Source organism: Hyperoodon ampullatus (assembly GCF_949752795.1).
Source record: "Hyperoodon ampullatus genome assembly, chromosome: 20".
NCBI classification, from domain to species: domain Eukaryota; kingdom Metazoa; phylum Chordata; class Mammalia; order Artiodactyla; family Ziphiidae; genus Hyperoodon; species Hyperoodon ampullatus.
In genome coordinates this window covers 27168438-27182935 of record NC_136933.1, presented here as the reverse complement: position 1 = coordinate 27182935, position 14498 = coordinate 27168438, and the positions used below count along the sequence as shown (strand labels likewise).

The window sequence follows — 14498 nt, the reverse complement described above, 5'->3', positions numbered from 1 at the left end:
CGATGCAGGCGTTTTTCAGGTCATAAAAATAATCGTGCAAGTCAGTGACACTTTTTCCAAATAGCTAATGCCTGCTATTATGGCGGGTTTGGTGACAATTTTATTGCAGGTGCAATGCACTATGGAGCCTTAAAAATACCTGCCGGGGCTCCATAAGCATGTTTGCTTGACTCGAAAGAACTTGTCTTTCTTCTATCAACTCAGGATCGGTTTAAGAAGGACAGGACATTATTCTGCAGCACTGAAAGGGACCCTTGTCCGCCTCGGATCCGCCCACCCCACCGTCCTGGGGACAGAGAGAAATCAGGGTGCAGACGGGCAGGGTTTGCCTTTGGCCGCTGGGACACTGAGTGCAGTGGCTGCCTGGGAACTTGTCATGCTACCGGCTTCTGAGCCAGAAATATCTGGAGAGAGCGCGGCTCCCCAGCAGCTGCCCCATTCAGCGGTGGGCGGGTCAGAGAGAGAGAGAATTGGGGCTCTTTCTTTCCTCTGCACCTGCGAAAGCACGTGGCTGGTTCCCTCCCAGATGCCAGCCGGCACTCAGGCTCAGAGAGTGTCATTCAGATGAACCACTGTCACTGCCGGAGCTGTTTCTACGGGGGAAGAAGCTTAAATCAGAGGCTGCCTTAATTTACACTTCTATTAAGTGTTGATGGAGGAGTTGTCATTTTTGTCTGCTTTAGACACACAACAGAAATTACTCAGGCACATATAGAAGCATTAGTGCACGTCAGGGTGGGGTGGTAATTAATTACTGTGTCCCAGGCTGTCCTGAGGTATCACAGTCACATACAAATATGTAGACTAACTTCAGCCGTTTCTGTTTTAACATTTTCATAACATAAAAACCTAACCAGGGAAATGAATTTTAGACCTTACATTGAAGAAGCCTATTATTGGGAAACAGTTAAAGACTGTCAGCCTCATGTTGTTAAAGGTGCTATAGTAGCCGATATATTGCTTGACATTTTTTGAAGCATAATGGCCCAAAGCAGGAAGTGGAATTCGTCAAGGGTGCAGAATTTCACAAGCTTTGGCTGTCATGCTGTGGTCCCTCCAACTTTCTAAAACCACGAGGAGGAGTTTGCCTTCTCTGCCCGTCTGTCTGTCTTGCTTATAAACGTGTAGCTGCATTTGCATAATGCACACCGCGCTTTCCTTTGCAGTGGTGAACTGCTCGGATCCAGGCTTTGTGGAAAATGCCGTTCGTCACGAGCAACAGAATTTCCCCGAGAGTTTTGAATATGGAATGAGTGTCGTTTATCACTGCAAGAAGGGATTTTACTTGCTGGGATCTTCTGCCTTAACCTGCATGGCAAATGGCTTATGGGATCGCTCTTTGCCCAAGTGTTTGGGTAAGTGAGGGTCCTTTTGGCCACAGAGCCCTGTAAGAACACCACCAACAGAACATGGTTTTTTTCAAGTATTCAAAATGGTATTGACTTTTAATTCTCTCTACCCACCCCCATCACAAATTATATTTGTTATTATGACAACTTTATAGGTTGGCCAGAAATCACCAAATGCAGCTCACACTAGTTTCGCGGGAAGAAAGGGGCGGGGGTGCCGGCCTGCTCGCAAAGTTGGCCCCAGAGGGAGACAGACTCGGCTCGCGGGCTCCGCCTGGACCGGGCTATCTCTGTGTCTGCTGTTCCTTCTTGTCTCCTGCTTCGGGCCAGCAGCGAGGCTAATCCACCGGTTCAAACGGGCGCCAGCGGCCTCCAGACAGCGCCTCTATCAACGCCCCGAATCTCTCAACACCACGCATCTGTCTGGACCCAGGTTCAGAAATACTGGCAAGAGGCTATAAACGGAGTCTCCATCTATTGACCTAGTATCTGTGGCCGGAAGGGTGGCTCTCTCTGAGGGGCCTAATTTGGGTCTCATCAGCGCTTCTGGTACAGTCCGATGTGAACATGATAAAAAAGATAGTGTCCTGGTCGTAACTTCCTCCTGACCCATGGGTTTAAGCAAGAGGAGGGTGGATTGCCGTGAAGAGCGGGGTGCTCAGGGCAGACAGAATGATAGGTCGCCACTATGGCGCCCCTCAAAACACCATTAACAGTACATTTTAGACCATGTAGGTTCACAAGGACACTTTCTTTTTTACCCAAATAGCTATAGTATTAGTTTCTTTCACTTGAAAAATCATATTGTCCTTTAGCTCAGAGAGAATTGTCTTGTTAAAACATAGTGTGAGAATGAAGGAAAAGGAGTCACTCTCCTTGGCCTTTTAAAAATCAGTCAGAAACAAAACAAAACAATCCTTATCTTTTTAGTATTCATTTTGTGTGGGTAGAGAAAATAGGAAATGACAATCACATTATAAATTGAACTTACTGAAAAAAGTGATAATCCATTTTACCTGTGACAATTACGGCGTTTTCAGTACATTTTCAGAGTGGATTGGTGCTGGAGACATTTTTCCTGCAAGTCAGGGTCCCACAAAGCCCTTTCAACCTACCCGGAAACCTGCCTCAAATTCTAACTGTAACAAAACAATGAATTTCTACAGAGAAAGAGAGCGATGACTTTCAAAAACAAATGTACAGGCTTACATGGCAAAACACATCTGTAAATGTATTACTATCCTCATCAAGCTTTGTTTTCTGGTTTTCTGTGCCTTCACACACGGGAATTTTTCAGAGAAATTAGTTTTGTTTTGTTTGTTTTTCTCCCCAAAGCTTTCTCTTGCATCTTGCCTGGTGTCTGTGAGACTTGTATTGGTTGTTGCAATGAGGCCAGCATGCTCCAACCTCCAGGAACCAGGTTTTAACTGACCTCATTTTCCAAGGGGCGACTTCCCACCACTTGCGGTCATGAACCGCTGGAATTACCGTGAATCTGGGAATACATGCTCGCAGAGGAGCGTTTTGTTTTCACGTGCTCTTCAGCAGCTAACCTCCATCTCTATTTTTGCTGTTATACTGTTCCACTGAGTTTTTTCTCCTTTATTTCACCTGGAACTGATCATTTACCAACAATTTCACTGATTCAGCTCTAGTTAGCTTCTTTTTAGGACTCCGTAGATGCACTCTTGTCCAGTGAGTGGATGTCAGTGTAAGACGGTCTCAGGGGAGGGCTTATGTGACTCGGGATGGGTGATGCCTTCCAACCTTTCTAACCTGCCCCTCGGGCTGGCATCACGTTGGGGTTGTCGGTGACCGAATGCAGCCCCTCGAGGATGTTAAACCAGCAGAGCCTTTGAATACTCTGTGGCATCATCAGCCCAGTTAGCTGTTTGTACGTGGGATAAAATTTGCCCATGGCTAACCCTAATTTTGGACTTTATAGAAAGGGAGAGATATGTCTTTACCATCCTATGGTAATCTGGATTCTAGAATTTTCCTTCTTGAGGGATAATTATGATTAGATGATGGGCCTGATTTGGTATAATTATAAAGAAATGAGTGGACTACTTGAGGAAAATATTAATCAGTAATTTATTATTATTTTTTTTTACTTAGACATTTTAGATTGCCACCTATTCAAAGAAAAATTGTTAGATGGTCTCTCTAGACATGGGAACTGGAAGAGGAAGCAGATTTGACTGAGTTTTGTCCCCAAGCAAAGCATGATTGTCATACTAACTGGAGAAATAATGGAAATAGTTTTGGTGAATCTATGTTAGTTTCCAACATTTTGTATAACACTGCTTATTTAGGATACAGTTAAGGGCAGGTGGAAAAAATTTAGGTACAGTGACTTTCTTTTTTGAAAACATAAATATCAATTTCTACCTTAAGCAAAGCTATCTTAACCTAATTAAAAAAAAAAACAAAAACTTCACTGATGGACCCTTTCGTGGACTTCAGTAACGTGACTATTCAGGGTAGGAGGAGGGTCGTCTGGAAATTGGTGTTTCTTATCCACAGGGCACTGCAGCGATGTGCAGGGTATTTGGGTGTTTTTGTTAATAGGTGATGATTGTATGAGTCTCTGAGGGACACTGACCAACACAAAGCAGCTTAACAGGAACAATGTACTCATTGATTTGATTTGATTTTTTTCTTAAGTTATTTCGTGTGGACACCCAGGGGCCCCTGCCAACGCCATCCTAACTGGAGACCTGTTTACATCTGGAGCCGTGGTTCACTACTCATGCCAAGGGAGACGGAGTCTCGTAGGCAACAGCAGCAGGACTTGCCAGGAGGACAGTCACTGGAGCGGAGCCCTGCCCCACTGCACAGGTGGGCATGACGCACTCAGCGCTTCATTCCAAATACTGGGTACTGGTGCCATTCTTTGAAGTTGGTATTATTCCGTTCCAGCCAAGTACGCCTTTATGATATGGCGTCAGCGTCGTCTTCATCTTCCTTCCCTTTAAACACCTATCACGGCACATGTTCCTCTGCAGGAGTCTCCCTAGCACCTGAGTAGGAAGCTTGCTCACCTTGACTCAGTTTGCCCCTGTTTTTCCCTCCTTTTCTGTGCTTCCTCTCAGTTCTTCCACATCTTTCCTGTCTCTATCGTCAATTGTTAAATCAATCCTGTTTGGAAAAAATATCAACTTAATTCTTCCATGAATGTTTCGTAATAAACAAAACATATAAACATAATAAACAAAATAAACATAATCAGCAGATCGACACAGTGTAGAAGCATCAAACCTCTCATTTGATTTTTTTCATTCCCAACACACCTTCACCCCCATCTCCTCGTCAGCATCCTCACCAGCATTTCCAATGAGCAATTCCTGCATTTACCATCCCCAGTATTTTAGTTCTTCTAAAGAATATCAATTATTGTTACAAGCATATTTTAATAAGCTATTTTGATTGTAGTTACACAGAAACAATTTCTTAGCATCTTTCATTTTTGTGCTGTAAGAAAGAAAATCTTTCTCAGATTTCCAGAATGCTGTATGACTGTAACCATGTTCGATACACATTTACATACATTTTCATTCCCTTTAAACATAACAGCCCTGTTTTAAACGAGTCTAACAGCATTGAGTATTGCCATACGTGTTTGTGTTCCATAGGAAATAATCCTGGATTTTGCGGTGATCCAGGGACCCCAGCACATGGGTCTCGGCTTGGAGATGAGTTTAAGGCCAAGAGCCTTCTCCGCTTCTCCTGTGAAATGGGCTACCAGCTGCGGGGCTCGGCAGAGCGAACGTGTCTGCTCAATGGGTCATGGTCAGGACTGCAGCCCGTGTGCGAGGGTAAGTTCAAGCCTGAAAGTCAGCGCTTCAGGGTGAAACCAGGTAACACTCTAAAATGACCAGTAACATTCCACAAAAGTCCTACAGGTTTACACCATTTCTACGATTAACCTACTTACCCCCCAAACGTATAAGAGAATCATCAAAAAGCACAGCTGGGCATACGGAGATACCTGACTGTTCAAAAGATCAAATGACGCTGTCCTCACCCTTTGAAAGTCCATGGTCTAGAGGAGGTGTCTGTCTTCTCCTGGTGACGTTCTCTGTGTGACTTTGCCGTGTGTTGTGGCTGCTGGTGGTGAGCGCTGAGGCGCAGGAGTTGTGAGTAGAGCAGAGTGAGTCGCTGCTGGGAGCTCCCTGCAGGCTGGAAGAGGCTTCTGTTCACATGTTACTTCCAGGCTGTTGGTGGTCCTTGTTCAGAGCCCTGTGTTGCAAAAGATTCTCACGTTACTTTCCGTATAATATTTTGGAGTGAGTATATTTTATTGTACTATTTAAGAGGCATGATAGGAAATGGGGGGAAACCCCAGTAATAACAGTAAAATGCCACGGCTCTTTATAACATGATGTCATGTCTTGGCAATGCCTGTCTTAAGCAAAGGTGAGCTGACATGTCACGAGTGTGTTCAGAGTCTAGAAAATAACTGAGTTAGAATTCGGACAGATAAGACTTTAACATTTGCACACAAACTTCTCAGTGACTGAATTTTCGAGTCTAAAACAGTTACACAAATTAATCACCTATTTTTACATGTATGAAACACTTTCCATAGAATTTGATCAGCTTGAATAAACTCACACAATATCAACACCAGAAATATAGATCAAGTTCCCTTAATCTCTATTTTCCCTACTATGTCAACTCTCCTTGTACTGTCACTCATTTTATTATAGGTATTATATAGGTAAGTAGGATATAATATGCATGTATCTAATCTGACTGTATTTTACATAGTTAACTGTATCATATGTAGTCTACATAATATAAAATGATATATATGAATAAGCCAATCCTATGTATGCATGTGTGTGTATCCTCTCATTGAGAGTCAAAGAGTATCCTGGTTATTATAGTCAAAGACCTATCTATCTCTCTATAGAGATAAGTATACATGATAATCCAAGATAATGTTTGACTCCAAATTGCCTCTTGACAATCAAGTTAATGTAAATCTTAAGATTAGGCCCTAAAGAAGTTAAATCAAATATGACTAAATAGTTGTGGGGAAATGTCATCTGCAGCTGTGATTTGCAGGATGATGCCATTTCTATTGACTGAAGTATGCAACTGTAAGTTAGTAGAACTTTTCTCACTCTCAGTTTCCTCCCCTCTTGTAGAAATTTGAATGTTAAAATTTGCATGTCTTTCTCACCAAAACCAGAACATTTCATTTTCTGTTCCATAATATAGTACCTCAAAGTTACACATGACCTCCGTAATCTACAATTACACCCCATCTAACCTTTTCTCTATACCACACCTGTGAATTTTTGGTCCAGAAGTAGTTGAACATTATGAAAATTAAATAAGATTTTACATCAATCCATGACATATTAAACGATAGTAGGCCCACCTTCTTATTGAGAACAACTATAAAACAACAAAATACATGAGACAATTACGTGAGTTATTAAACAACTGACAGGGCGTGACTATGTTCCTTAGGAGAAAATAAATAAGGTGAGCTCCACAACCCTTCTGTCACTCTGTGCATTTTTCTTGCTGGGAAGCTGGGAAGCAGAACCCAGGTGGTACAGTGACTTGGTGAGGTGATGAGGTAGAAATTGTTTTAGGTTACTGAAATGGAATTTGCAGAAACGGGAATCCAGGAGGAGGGAACTGACAATGGGAGGGACCCAGAATTCTGTAGGTGTTTTCACAGGTGACTCAGCTGAGGGCTGGGCCAACAAGCACCCGTGAGACTCAGTGATGCACAGACCTTCTTAGCGGAGAGCAGACCTGTGATAATAGAAGTCACACCGTACTGAGAGACACTGTACACTCAGGATGCTTCTTGGAGGCCTAGAGAGCCCATACATTGTGAATGGGTACCACTCCCTAAAATCAGGGGGACAGGCTAGAACTAAGAGCAAATCATGTTAGGACTCAGACTAACTAGCTCTCTGCTAACAGAATAAAACTGACCACAAGACCCAGAAGATCTATAATAACTTTAAAAGCCTACCAGAGTAAAGCCCAATATCATTTTAAAGGAATGACATGCTCCATGCAGTAGTTCATTCACAATGTCCAGCATACAATAAACAGTTACTGCATCGGCACAACCCAGAACAATATGACCCATAGTCCAACCAACCAACCAACCGACCAACCAACTAAACAAACAATAGAGATAGAATCTGATCCTGAGATGACCCAAATGTTGAAAAACACAATAAGGATTTAAATAAGCTATTAAAAACATGTTCAAGACTTTACAGTAAATTGAATTGAAACAGGGAATCTCAACAGAGAAATGAAAATAATGAAAGAGAATCAAATGGAAACTCTGGAAATGAAAAGTACATTATCTGATAAAAAGTTTTCTGGATCAACTTAGCAGATGAAAAATGTCAGAAGGATCAGTTAACTTGCATACAGGTCAGTGAAAATTATCCAATCTGAAAAACAGAGGGAAAGAAAATGGAGAAAAACAATCCCAGCACAATAATTTCCTACTGGATAATATCAAGTAGTTTAATGTACTTGTAACTGGGGTTCTAGAAGAGAAGGAGAGAATGGTGCAGAAAATTATTTGAAAAAATACTGGTTAAAAGTTAACCAAATTTGGTGGGGAAATATAGCTTCCAAGGCTCAACAAACCTCCCTTAGATACATTCTGTGCTATTAGGGATGGTCATTTACTTGAGACTGTACATTCTATATTGGGTTTATCTCAAGCACTTTAGTTTATTGCAAGTTTAAAAAGTGAAAAAATTAAAGCGGTTGAGAGTGAGTAATGTTTTCCATACAAATCTCACTTTGTTGCTGGGATATGACACTATGAGCTTTATTCCAGCAAAACATAAAGGAATTCATTTATTTGATTAGGAGAGCTTAATTGGACTTCATTTCATGTTGTACTTAACTCAGACTATACAAAGTCCAGTCTTTAAATAGCATTTAGTTTATCAAAAGTCAGAAATTCAAAAGGTTCCTATAAAATCCTTATAAACTTGGACCTTAAAATCTGTATACAGAAAGAAGCTGAGTTACTAAAATGTTTCAATACTAAAAATATTTCTCAGATATGCCCCGCAAAACTGGCTACTTCCAAATTGCATGGTACAGAAATCATGGGAAGCTGCATAATTAACAGTATGTGTTACACTCGCTAAAACAACAAATGATGGGTAGGATATATGACTAACCCCTTGCCACTCCCCCTCTCCACACGTAGAGGTCTTAAAACTTTTTTGGAGAATCTGTTGCTTTATATTTTTTCTCCCTTGTTATTGTAGGTCCGTATCTTTGGGGCACATATTCTTTTTTGTAGAAAATGGGGTTATCAGTGACTTTTTCATTGCCACAAAGGTTAGCCATGACCTATATTCAATCCCCTAACCGAGGTCACCTCCCTCCTGATAATTTACCTTCTCTGAATCTGTTATAAACATTAGCTCCTGATGGATATTTCAATAAATTATAAAGAGGAGGAGTCGCGCATCACAAAAGAAAAATATTTTAAAAATTCTTCAACATCAAAGAACTTAAATTTATAATATATTTTCATCACTTTAAGCCATGTTTTCTTTTGTTAGCAGTCTCATCTTTTAATCACAGGCTCATTGACTTACTTTTCAAATGGATATATCTTACCAAGTTGCTTAAATATAACTACATCTTTGGGGTTAGTTCTATTAGGCAACTCTTAATCCTCTTTCCCATGAGATTATGATAAAGTCGACCTTTTATTCAGGTAATGGACTAAAATGGGATTGAAATGATGATAATGAAAATAACAATACTAGTACTACTACTAATCTACCCGATTGTTTACTAGGCATTTTGCACTTGGTATGTGTAATCTTACAACAACAGGGAGCAGTTATCTTTCTTACACACATTTTACAGTGAAGACACTACATGTTGAGAACTTGAATTGATCACTAACATTTATTTAACTTGTATGATCACAGAGCCAAACCTATAACTATTTGACCCAGTTTAACAGCAATCCTCCTAATACAGCATGCTAAGTGAATGGTATTGATATCTATGAACAATAAAGTGCATTTGGAATAAGTATAATGCTATTTTATTATAAATTGATTGAAAGAAAATAATCTTTTACCAAAAGGAATCACATTAACCAAATGTACTTTTAAAAAGATGTATTTTAAAAGAAATTTTAACTTGTAATTTTAAAAAAAATCTTGTTTTCCTTCTAGTGATCCTACATTTAGTCTCTTGTTTTGCTTTAGTGATAGTCCCCGTATGTCTTACAACATTAAGACCTTGATGTAAAAACAGCTATGTTGACTCCGTTTTCTAACCCTCATGTTCATAGGCAAAGCCATCAGTGAAAGTGTCCCTGTCAGGAAAAAAAAAGTTAACCATGAATTTGATTTTATAGGATACAATATTTGAGGGAACTTTATAAACATTAGGAAGTCATTGTTATGACGGACATTCTTTCACTGACAATGTTAAGTTGAATATGTTTTCAACAGAGACCTGCTTTAGTTTAGCATTAGTCCTTCAGATATCACTTTTGAAAATTGCTACATAGATTTTAATAGCAGATATGATTAGAATAAAATATAATGATATACCCAGGTGTCTTTTGTTATGAATTGGATCAATATAATTCTTTGCTTTGTCAGGCTTGCACTCATACATGTGTGCAGTAACTGTGCACAGGAAATGATGAATCAGTATTTGTTGAATGGATAAGGAATTGTCTTGAATAGGCCAACAGCTTGGATTTTTGCAATGTGAAATTTTTATTTATGTCACAGCCATCAAAGAACTTTTGAGCTTTAGAGAATGTTAGGTATCCTCTGCTTCAAGATTGATAAATATATCTCATCTCAAATGCCAACCAAGAAACTACTGAACAATCTGTGTTAGAAGGAATTGTAAGTCCAAACCCAGACTCATCAGGGAAGAGGGTTATAATTGATAAGTTATGTCCGACGTGGGCACAGGCGTAGAAGCACCAGCATGTGTGCTTTTTATTTGTCAAACAAGATCTAGTCCAACCTGAGAGTATGTGCATTTTTTAACATAATATGATAGGGAATTCCCTAAACTTCCATTATAGTGGCTTTTACTTTGCAATCTGTTTTCTTTCACATTTTTAAGAAGAGTGTGTCTTTATTCTCAAGGCTAGATTTGAAAGTGGAGCAATTAAATAGGCAAGAGTATTTGCAAATACTTTGGTCATTTTCAGAAAAAGAACTCATGATACACTGTTGTTATTAAAATTCACATTCTTTGTATGTCTGCCTGTTGTGCATTATTGTGGGAGGCTAAGGAGGAAAACTAACCGTCTTTATGGTAAATGGGTTTAACTGAAAAAGGCAAAAAAACCTGTTATGGATTAAAATCTTCACTTGATACACACACCCAGCAGCTGCTGAGTTTCCTTGTTCACTGATGAAGGAATACACATGATAGATACTCAGAGTGTAGATCTGTTACACTGCCCAGCATTAGCTGAAGTCTTCATGCCTGTACGTGGCACTGCAGTCGTCTGGAGAGAGATTTAAGGTGCAGCCATTCCAAAGCCAGTTAACACAGCTGCCCGTAGACTGGGGAACATTGAGGAGACCGTTTCACAGAACAGTTTAAGTGTAGTCATTCATATTCCTCAGGCATCCCTTATTTTTTAAAATGAATTGTCCTGGAGATATAAAATATGACCTGATTTGCCCAGGTTTTTTTTAACTCAGCTATTGAAGAGGGAGACAATTCTGAGTCACTAGTATCATACAGACCCTTTAAAAGATCATGATAATTTTACTGTTTGTTATAAACATGTTAAATCTCAGACTACCATGGTTTTGAATTGTCAGTGCTTTAACTCATCTTTTAATCTGTTTGGAAGTAATGTGTTTTAGAAAAGATAATACAAACATGTAGCTTGCACATTTGTAACTCATTCATAAGAGAATGGCATGAGTCTTAAAGTAAAATATGTGTGAAAACTTTCCCATGGTTACGTGTCCTGTGACTTTTGGAATACATGAGCAGTCTGTTACCCCAATGGCCTTTGGCCTCTCAGGTTCCTCACGTGGTGACGGGTCTCTCTGTACGGCCCGGTTTTGTTCCCTCACAGCTGTGTCCTGTGGGAACCCGGGGACGCCCACCCACGGCATGATCGTCAGCAGCGACGGCGTCCTGTTCTCCAGCTCCGTGGTCTACGCCTGCTGGGACGGCTACAGGACCTCGGGGCTGACCACGCGGCACTGCACCGCCAACGGGACCTGGACGGGTACAGCCCCCGACTGCACACGTGAGTGGCCTGCTGTCCTGGTGGGGCCAGGGCATCACACTGACATCTACCTGACAGAGAAAATAAATTGATTTTATAATGTTGTACTGATTTTTGTAATCCATAGAGAAAACGGGATTATATCATATCATACATATGTTTGATATTATGGCCAATTACTAAGCACTTTTAGATTTTTCTTCACTTTCTTATTTATATGGTTGAAAATGCTTTGCATGGTTGGTTGGGTTGGATATTGTAAAACTGAGGTCCAAGAAAGTCAAGGTTTGTTCTCTCTGTAGACCAGTTAGTCTGAGGGAAATGGGTCAGGTGCTTGGTTCTCTGATCTCAGCCTGTGCCTCTGTGCTTGACTCTGTGGTGTGACCCCTCATCACGCCTAACCCAGGACTGGACATGGGTGCCACCTGTCACCCGCATAGCCAACCACCAGTGGGATAGAAACAAGCGGTTCCAAACATGCAGCCTCCTGACCGCCGGCCAGTAAAACTGTCAAACAGAGAGAGGGGGTTATTGCTGTAACAATACACGCCTTAACCACTCGGAATAGCAGCTTAAGGAGAGTCACTTAAATAGAAACCAGGAATAAGTTATTTCATGATAATATGTTTTTCCGACTCTTTTTTGTTCTTCGCTTACTAGTTATAAGCTGTGGAGATCCAGGTACACTGGCAAATGGCATCCAGTTTGGGACAGATTTCACCTTCAACAGTACGGTCAGCTACCAGTGTAACCCCGGCTACACCATGGAACCTGCCTCGTCCTCCACGATCCGCTGCACCAAGGACGGCGCATGGGATCAAAGCAAACCCACCTGCAGAGGTTTGTGTGTTCTACTCACGCATATAGAAGTCTTTATTGAGTTATGTTGTACTTCAGTTTGCAAGCATCTGTGTAAACCTTCTGTGTGCCAGGCATTCTTGTAAACTCATTCGCAAATATTAAATCACTTCATTTTCTTAATACTTTAATCTCCGCTTTACAGACGGGAGACTGACTCACAGAGAGTTTTAGTAAATGCTCAGGATCACAGATCGGGGCTTGGAGACATCAGGGTTCGTTGGCAGCCACACTCCCCCTGGAGTCTGTGCTGTGAACCCCAGCTTTGCTCTCTCTTGGCGAACGTGGCCGTGTTAAGTCTGTGGCAGATACGATGGGGACTGTTACCACGGGGACGTAGAGTCAGGTCAGAGAGAGAAGCCAGTCATCAAAGAAGGCAGAAGGGGGGCAGAGATGGTCAGTGCGAGATGTTCTGTGGGCTTTGGATGCGGAGACTAGCGATGCCGCGTGGTGTGGAGGTGGTTTGGGAAGGTTTACGACTTGGACAGCAGGCCTTCCAGGGAGAGCGGAGCGGGCGGAAGGTGTCTGCATGGCTTGAGGGCAGCAGGGAAGCGGGGCGGGGGGCGGGGTGCCAGCTGTACCGGGGCTGGGTTTGCACGGTCAGGGCTCTGCAGCAGCGCCAGAGGGAGCCTGCGGGCTCTTGTCAGCTGGGCCAGAGGGGAAGGGAGGGAGAGGGCGTGGAAGCCGGCAGCGATCAGACATGACAAAGGGGCGCCCCACTCTTCATTAGGCGGCAGACAGATAAAAACCGTGAGTTGAGAGCTGGCGCAGCAGGAAGCCCTAGTGAGGAAGGCGCCACGCTCAGAGGGCTCTGAAGGACAGGTAGTTTGTGTAGAGCTTGTTGTGAGGCTCAGGTGAGACCTCCGCACCTGACGGCGGTGTTTCCAGCCCTCCTGGCCTGGGCGGTTCTGGGCGTGCCCTGGTTTCCTCCCACTGGAGGGTGAGGACCCCTGTCTCCCATCCTTCTTTCCATCTGCAGTTATTAATACGATGCTGCCGTGGAGCAGGTACTAAATGGATGTGTGATGAAGCTCACACAGTTGTGTTGGGCTGTTGCAGCCACATGAGCTTGTTGATGGCACGTGTCCAGAGATTGTCAGGTCCCTGGGACTTCATATGTTGTGTGGGTCTCTGTCCCTCTGTTTAGAACCTGTTGCATTAATAATACTTCCACGGCCAACCAGGCCCTTGCAGAAGAGACCTCTCTCTCCACCTGAACTCTTCTCCCGCTGGCCGCCCTTGTCCTCCCCCCCGTGGAACCATGTCACTCGTCACCGTTCCCACCCGGGGGCCTTGCCGCTTGACATCGTCTGTCTAGAGCCACGTTCCCCCAATCTTCACATAGGGATTCTCCAGAAATATTTGCTGAATAGACAGAGAGAAGGTTGAATGGCAAGAGAAGGGCCCATTTCCAGCTTCCGGCTGTGCATGAGTGGTTCTGGGTCTGTGTGTCTTTCTTGCATGTGAAAGCCCATGAGAAACTGCAGGTGAGAAAATATAGGTGAGTCTTCCTTCCTGCTGCCTTCTGCTGCCTGGACTGTCATTGGCAAACCTCCTCCAGTGTGAAAAGTCTAGGAGCTCTTGGATCTTCAGGGAAGCTTTTAGACAAGGCATCTTAGAATAATGGCTGGAGTGGGAAGGGTGGACGCCAGCACCAGCTGGGGAGTCACTCGTGAGATCCGTGTTCTGGCCCGAAGCTCCTAGACTGTGATAAAACACTGGCAAGTGGTTTCTTACAGAATCTCTTTCAACCATGCAACAATCACTGTTTTTTAATTCTTCAGCAAATGGATCAACAGACTATGTCTTTTGGAAATTGTTATCTTTATATAAAGAAAAAAATACAGATAGAGGGAGAAATTCTTACCATCTGTATATATAAATTCAAAAGTCTGTACTCATGTCATGGGACCACGTTCTGACTGGATTTGTCTCTGGTAAACAACATAAAAAGACATAAATTGAACAGCAGTCTTTCTTTCTTTCTTGGTCTTATACATATTGAGACTGTTGTGTTTGATCCCACACTTGCT

General features: G+C 42.3%; 1 protein-coding gene across 1 annotated transcript in view; it reads left to right on the top strand.

Annotated features, from left to right (window-relative positions):
* CSMD1 (CUB and Sushi multiple domains 1) overlaps nucleotides 1–14498 on the top strand; it is a gene marked incomplete at its 3' end in the record, with an annotated part of 1679169 nt that overhangs the window by 1643239 nt on the left and 21432 nt on the right. Inside the window, exons 62-66 of the mRNA XM_079726547.1 lie at nucleotides 1167–1355; nucleotides 4017–4190; nucleotides 4985–5167; nucleotides 11452–11628; nucleotides 12268–12447. Coding sequence (XP_079582673.1) covers nucleotides 1167–1355; nucleotides 4017–4190; nucleotides 4985–5167; nucleotides 11452–11628; nucleotides 12268–12447 — 903 coding nt within the window. The remainder of the gene's footprint in view (nucleotides 1–1166; nucleotides 1356–4016; nucleotides 4191–4984; nucleotides 5168–11451; nucleotides 11629–12267; nucleotides 12448–14498) is intronic.